At 41.2% G+C, this 7,463-nt stretch overlaps 1 protein-coding gene and 1 long non-coding RNA gene across 2 annotated transcripts in view; both read right to left on the bottom strand.

The window, feature by feature from the left end:
• Positions 1-871: 871 nt before the first annotated feature.
• LOC119285283 lies at positions 872-3,169 on the bottom strand. Its single transcript, XM_037564523.1, has 9 exons — positions 3,004-3,169; positions 2,864-2,925; positions 2,659-2,749; positions 2,475-2,561; positions 2,324-2,377; positions 2,037-2,221; positions 1,815-1,897; positions 1,428-1,528; positions 872-1,284 (listed from the first exon to the last, which is right to left on the bottom strand). The coding sequence occupies exons 1-9, from the start codon at positions 3,055-3,057 to the stop codon at positions 1,066-1,068; spliced, it is 936 nt and encodes a 311-aa protein (XP_037420420.1). The 5' UTR covers positions 3,058-3,169; the 3' UTR covers positions 872-1,065.
• A 2,210-nt stretch (positions 3,170-5,379) lies between these two features.
• LOC119285285 overlaps positions 5,380-7,463 on the bottom strand; it is a 20,796-nt gene continuing 18,712 nt past the window's right edge. The window contains exons 3-4 of the long non-coding RNA XR_005139431.1: positions 6,118-6,203; positions 5,380-5,947 (exon numbers count right to left, since the gene is read on the bottom strand). This is a non-coding gene — a long non-coding RNA (uncharacterized LOC119285285). The remainder of the gene's footprint in view (positions 5,948-6,117; positions 6,204-7,463) is intronic.

Consider the following 7,463-nt stretch of genomic DNA (forward strand, 5'->3'; position numbering starts at 1 on the left):
AGGCTTAATCAGCCGGCTGACAGGAAGCTTTTCCCTTGTTTTGAAGAGATCCTTACAGCTTCATGTAGAATATTTGTTATATTCCATGTCTTCTAGGCAAAGTTTAGGTCCTTAACTATGTTCTGAGATGCGGCCTTTTTTTTTCATATTACGGTCTGAGCATTATAAATTTCTTACATTCCCCACTTCCTGTTTTTGATTTAATAGGATTGTGGCTGCATCTCTCTGTCACTGCCATAACCCATTCTTAGTTTCTGAATTTTGAATTAATAACCTGGGACAGTAATGTTTACCTTCTGCTGAACACGTTTCAGGTCGGATTCTCTTGATTTGATCCTTCACTTTATGGAAGAATTATCATCAGCTATACACAGTGTTTCAGAGGCAACGTCATCAGAGTGACCGGCTGATTAAAGTGCTACTCCCTCCGTTTGAAAATAAGTGACGCTGTTTTAGTAAGGCAGTAGTTAGCATGATCAAGTCACCTGATAAACATTTTGGGCATAATTAAGGAGGAAGTGTCGTGATTTGCAAACATGTGTAGTAGCAGCAAGACAAGGAAGCAGGCTGTGCTGGTAGCATCCTCCGGAAATATATTGAGCATACATTAATAAAAAGCCCCTAAATTTGCTATCCGTAAGTTGCCTGAATTCTCGGCGTGGAGAAGGCAAGACAGAGACGGGAGTCAAGACCTCTCTGGAGACGGGGACGCTGCCATAATTCAAGTGACATTTTCAAGTGCTTCATGTGTTACTGCACAGAAACAGAATAATATGTGTCAAGTGCAATTCACCAACTGCACACAAATAGAACAATAACATGGTTTTTGTATCAAGTGGTCTGCAGAGAAGTTTCCTTTCTGATTTGTAAATAAGTACCAAACAGAGGCTGAAAATTATGGTGACATACAAACCTAACTGTTGATTCTCAATCGAATGATGTCAGTTTACAATGCAAACCATCTACAAAAATGGATTCAAGTTATATTCTTCAGATGATTTATATTATCATAACTGAAGATCTGAATCTTGTGCCCTTTGGTTTGAGAAAGAGCTACTATCCCCTTCAACCTAATCCGCTATAGCTCTTTACGCTGTGCAGAGCTTCTTCTTCTAGCTCAACCAACATGCGGCAGAAGTCTTCAACATCCTTGACTGCTTCCTTGAATGTGAACCTGAACTCTTTCCAATGGTACTGCTGAGGGACATCAGGTGCGGTAGCTCTTTCAGGAACCCTGGCGAGCACCTCAAATCCATGGTGATCAACGGAGAGCAAGAGTGCATCCTTCAAGCAAAGAAAAATAGGATAGTCAACAGTACTGTGACAATAAGAGGACTTGGTTAATTTGGCCGGAAAGCTTCAGAAATGAGAAACTAATAATACACTTATCCTACATTGCGCATTGTCCAGATATACAAGACACTTACTCTGGCAGTCACATCAAAATACTCGAAACAGAAAAGTATAAGTGCTCTCCGCCTTGGGTCACTCCTGTTGATACCATCAATAAGCCTCGAAGAGAATGGCACTACAAAGAATAATATATGCATTTAGAAACCGAACTATTACTGCAACATTAGAAGGTGCAAGTAGAAAAGTACATTCATTTAAGCAATCAACTAGCATCTTAATGACATTTCTAGAATTAAATGCTGCCAGTCAGTAAAGTTGTTGGAAGGTACATAAGTAAAGATGCATAGCTGAAAAAAGAATCTCGATAAATGGAGTTTTATTTACCCAATTGTCACATCAAGGTATACAACCTCATGGAGTACAAAACCCGGCCAGCTGAAATCAATTAAGTAGAAACTTACATAGCAGGTCGGCTTTTGGTGGTTCAAAAGTATCCAACTTGATATTATGGCTGCTCCCCAATGAATCTATGAAGACACACGAGCTGCAATATAGATATCTCCGCAATCACAAATAGTTCCTTTTAATTAATTACACAGATGATCAACAGATATTTAATGCACCAATGGTAAACATAAAGACTAGAAAATGAATATTAGAAAACATAAAGGCATATTACACACCCAATTTCAAACTTCAAGATATTGTAGGAGCTCTCTTCATTGAGTAAGCTAAGGAGACCTTCACTGCGCGACCTACAAGTAGCACTTGCGGAAGACAATACCGTTGAAACCCCATAAGTAGCTTCGCTAGCAGCTTTATGTTCCTTCAGAATAGCTTTCTTAAGGCTCTCAGCTATAACTGGAACCTTAAGAAGAGCATATGAAGCACAATCAGTACCACTCTGCCAACTACAACTGGGAAATCGAACATGGTTCACCCATGCTGGGGGTCTTCAAAATGGGCTTACCTTTGTCTCCTTCATGCGCAGGACATCGCCGGTCATAGCAACCCGGGGAGGCAACTGCACAAGACAACAATATCACCACGCGCTAGAGAAGGCAATCAAGCAACCATGCAGCAAATTGTGTTGCATTTGAGCTTATAGAGAAAGGACCGACCTTGTTGAGTGACTTGAGCAAGCTGGCAAGGCGACCTGGGACTGGACTGGACACCGAGAGAGAACCCCGCTCGTCGATTATAATGTTCTATATGACAGCCGTTTCATACAAGCAATTCATCAGAACATAACAGCAACCACTATTACAAATCAATCAACCATCTAAGAAAAAGATAGAGCATTACAATGTTGTGCATGTCGTTCTCGGGCACGATCAAGTAGGGCATGCCCTTTTGGACCATGTAGTGCACTCTCGACGTGTAAACCTCCCCCTTGCTGCCCACAACACCGAGCAAGACCAATCAAAAACAAGGAAATTTGGTATTTTAGCTGCTACTCGCACAAGCATATGGATCAACAGGTTGAGATTGTAGGAAGTGGCGTGCGCACCTTCCCTTGGCGTCGGCTTTGATGGTGTTGAGGTGGGCTTCCCAACTGGCGCCCAGGATGTTCTGCGAAGGGCGAGAGGGAGTCAGTGACAGAGCCTAAAATCGGAGGAGCGAATCGCAGAGGATGCTGGCGAGAAGTACCCGGCACTTTTCGGCGGCGGAGAGGGCGGTGGATTTGGCCTTCGCCATCGCCATGGCCTCCGCTCCGCGCGCGCACCAGCTGCTCGCGGAAATGTGTCGGGGGAGCGAAGGGGCGCCGCCGGGGGTGAACGGGTGGTGCGGGTCTGCGGGATCGACCAGGAGAGCTGCAGAGCCCTGGGCTAGGGGTTCGCGCGGCCTTTTGGGTCTTTCTCGTGGGCCAGTGGTTTAGTTCAGAGCTGCTGGGATTCGCGAAGGCTGCGTTGGCGCGCGAGTGCTATATCTCACATTAAGCGAGACCGACAGCTATCGCGAGCGCTAGGGGATTGGAACCTCCTGGTTGAGGGAGAGCGCGGCTAGCCAAGTGTCTGACTCGAAATCATTATTGAGTAGTAGTGCGGGTATACTTAAGTCGAAACAAGCCGGGTTCTGCACAGTTTCCTCTCCATTTTTTCCTGGGGTTTTCCGTTTTGTTTTCCACCATTTTTTCTATGTTTTTCCTTGCCTTTACTCGTTTTTTCTTTGGCTTTACTTTTTTATTTTTTTTCTTTCCTTTTTCTTCAAATACTTGATCAACCTTTTTTTAAATCCTTGATTAACATTTTCATATATATGATAAAACAAATTCATCATTTTTTATTAAATGGTCAGCATTTTTTCCATACACATTTAAAAAATTTCAAATCCTTGTAAACATTTTTCAAATACTTATTAAAAATTACCAATGTTCATTAAAAAATTAATTACATGATCAAAAAATTTATACACATTTTTTGTACATTTTTGTATGCATGTTAAACATTTTCTCTATAGACATTCAACATTTTAAAATACTTGATCAACATTGTTTTAAATTTTCTTATAGTGTTTTTCTGTAATATATATATATTTGGAATATTTGAAGTATAAACAAAAGCAAAAGCGAAACATAAAACACAAAAAAAGGAGGCTGTGGCCTCCCCGGTACTGGGTCGACCATCTTGGTCTCTCCTTCAGCGAGGGTTCCTACCCTCTCGCTGAAGGCGAGACATAGGCGCGCCCGACAGTTCTCTGTCTGAAGGTACCTACAGTGCTTGGGCCGGCCCATTTGTGTAGGGTTAATAAAGGAAAAAAGATGCGAATTGTTTTATTTTGTTTTTCCACCGTTTTTTCTATGTTTTCATTCGGTTGTTTTATTTTCTTTTCTTTCATTATTTTTATTTTTATTTTTTTATTTTTTTCGTTTCTTTTGTGTTTTTTCTTTAATATTCTCTGGTTTTCTGAATTATTTTTGCATTTGTTTCTTCAGTTTTATGTTTCATTTTATTTTTTTGCTTTTCATTTTCTGGGTTTTCTTTTTTTCTTTTGGTTTTCATCCTACACTTTGTGTATATCTCAACAACATTATTCTAATACACGTTTAAAACTTTTTCAATACAAATTTGAATTTTTTTAATACATGGTCAACATTATTTCTACACATTTTAAAAAAATCAAATGCTTGATTACATTTTTTATTTTAAGATTAACATTTTTTGAATAGATGGACAATATTTTTATATACATATTTAGCGTTTTTTAAATGCTTGATTTATAGTTCTCGCGGCCAAGATGACGGAGAGCTTCGAGGGCATCTTAGCGAAGAAGGTGGGGACGACGTGAAGGAGGAAAAAAGGTCGAGAGGTTTAACATCTTGATGCTGGCGATCGAGAAGAAAATCAACCTTTAAGAGAAAAAGACCAAGCTCGAAGAGAGGAGAGTTGAGCTTGCGGCCGCATCGAAGAACACCAAGATATTGACCATCAGGATGTACGAGTTGGGTGATGATGTGATGATGATCGTGCGCGCCATCCGTGTCAAAATGTTGAAGCGATTGGCAGCCGAGATGAAGGCGACCAAAAAGGAGGCGGGTGGTGAGGGGAAGTCAGCGGAGAGTGAGCGAGGAGAGTGGGACTAAAAATTCTGTGATCGGACGCATGCAAGAACTCAGCCTGTGGCAACAATGTGGCGTTAGGTTTTTGCAGAGCCCCTTCGGGGACCAGCCCTGAGAGTAGGCCAGAGGATGAGCCTTCGGCACCTTTTTCCTATTTCTTCTTCTTTTGTCCTGGATCTCCGGATCACCACATATGTCACTTTTTCCACTGCTCCCTGCTTAAATCAATGAAACACCAGCCAAGGCTGGCCCTTTCAAAAAAAAAAAGTAAAAACAATTCAAACAGGATCCGTTTAGGAAGCCCACTAGTTTACAACTACGTGCCTAAATATGTAGGATCAATATCTTGTAGATCATCTTTTGCAATATCATGAGAATATTAAATATCAAACAAACCAACCCGTGCAAACGTAAAACAAGGTTGGTCTTCGATACAGGAATTGATAGTGTTCATTTGATTTTTCAACTTTCTGAAAAACAGTTCGTACCAACACATGTTTATTCATAATAAGGCCAGTCTGCCACAATAAAAAAACACTTAACACGACAATATGCCACATTAATAGAAGTCTTTTTTGGTGCCACACTAGTCAGAAACATACTGCATTCCAGGTTTACCAAAATGAATCCACTCAAAATATCAAACAAGGCAGCTGAACTTTCCCCTGCTTCCCAGAGTCCTTGATGCTTCCCCAATAGAGACCAAATTATCATAGATGTATGCATCCTTTATTGTCGCAATAGCAAAACCCGTGATGCTTGATAACATAACTATTGAGCTGGTGTTCTATGCATCACCATATGGCTAGAGTTATGGCAGCGCCCAATTTGGGTCACAAAGATTACATGCACATGATAAATTTCACCCCCGCTAGGAATTCCATCCAAGAGAATACATCATTTATCAACTCATCAAGTTCCCTAGCACTTTGAATAAAAAGTGATTCCTTCAAACTTGATAACCATTGGGAATATATGTTACACTGGACAGGTGGGGTCAATCGATGATCAGATACACTGAAACAGTGGCATCACCTGCAGGTGGAAGAAGTTAATATTCAACTTTTTTGGATCTAGAAAAATAATAGCTTAGTATACCAAAAAGAGAACTGCATCCCTATATTATATAAATATAAAGAGAGAGCAAAAAGAAGTAGGGCGCAAAAAATTCAATGAAAATGTTGCATTCTCAAACTGCAACTTACCTAGTACATGTAGATACTGAGGATAAACTTCAAATCGAAAGGCTTGAGAAAAGGAGTTCAAGCTCCTCATCCTGCGATGTGGTCCTCTGCGATGGAAAAGGTAAAAAAAAAAACTGAGCACAGTAAAATGCAAGGCCATCCAAATGTTTAAGTGAAAATTTGTTAACAATTCAAGTGATCAAAATTAAGATACCATGCAAAATAACTTATTTCCTTAGACCAAAGCGGCTCTGAGTATGGTGTTTTCTGGGAAGGCTTCTTTGCATAAGAACATAAACAAGTATCATTCAAATAGAACCGTTGCCTAACAAAGTAACAATGATTCCAGTGTAATCTCGTAAGGAGACGCTCTTTAAACCGATCTAAGATGATATCCTCTTGAGGAGATGCTTTAAGGAAATCTTATCCCTAACTTAGACAATCTTAGCTAATGTCTTCCCTGGCACAGTTAGCTACCCGATGCCTGAGCTCATTGCATGGCATGTCGCCTACGTTCCTTGCATCAGACGCTAGCAGCCACGTATGTAAGACCCTGAATTTTGGCCCTTTTCTTTTTTTCAAATCAAATTGGTTTCATTTGGATTTTTGCCTTGTATCTTATTTGGAATTGTTTCTTGGACTTATAGTCAACTAAAAACCAAACTATTCTTCTTGGACTTATCTAGTGGGCCCAACTCTCCAACCCTCTAACAATTTCACCTCAAACTCATTTTCCAAACTTTTCTAAGTGTGCTCTTTTCTCCAAAAAGAATATATACTCTCAAGGCACTTGGGTTGTGAAGCATCGACCTTTTCTGCCCCTCTGGAAATTTCCAAATCATTCACCCAATTTCTTTAAGATCAACTAACACCAGAAATTCCACTAACTCAAACAGAAACTTTTTCAAATGACCACACCATCTTCAAACTCTTTCCTGAACAAAATTTAAGTTTACACAACAAGTACTCTATAACTTTTTGCAAACCTTTTGAAACTTGGCACACACACCTTAGCATATAACTACACCACACCAAAGACCAGATCCAGCCCCCCCTCCATTCTCCCCTAGACAGCACAAACACCTTCCTACCAGAATGAACTTGGCCACCTTGCAGTCCATCCAGTGCACCTGGAGTTCCTTGCAAGCCACGAACACTACACACACACCACCCCTAAACTACTAGACACGCTGCTAACCACCAAAACGCACTCAGGCCCCCCAGCACCGTGGTGACCACGGCACTGGCATGCAGAGTGCATGCTCTGGACGCTACCTCACCCCTACCCGGACACCTGCGCCGTCTTCCACGTCCCCGGCGCGCCCTGCCTTGCGGGCAGCCACACGCGGCCTCCTGCGCAGCACTAG

This window comes from Triticum dicoccoides, chromosome 4A (genome assembly GCF_002162155.2).
Source record: "Triticum dicoccoides isolate Atlit2015 ecotype Zavitan chromosome 4A, WEW_v2.0, whole genome shotgun sequence".
NCBI classification, from domain to species: Eukaryota; Viridiplantae; Streptophyta; class Magnoliopsida; order Poales; family Poaceae; genus Triticum; species Triticum dicoccoides.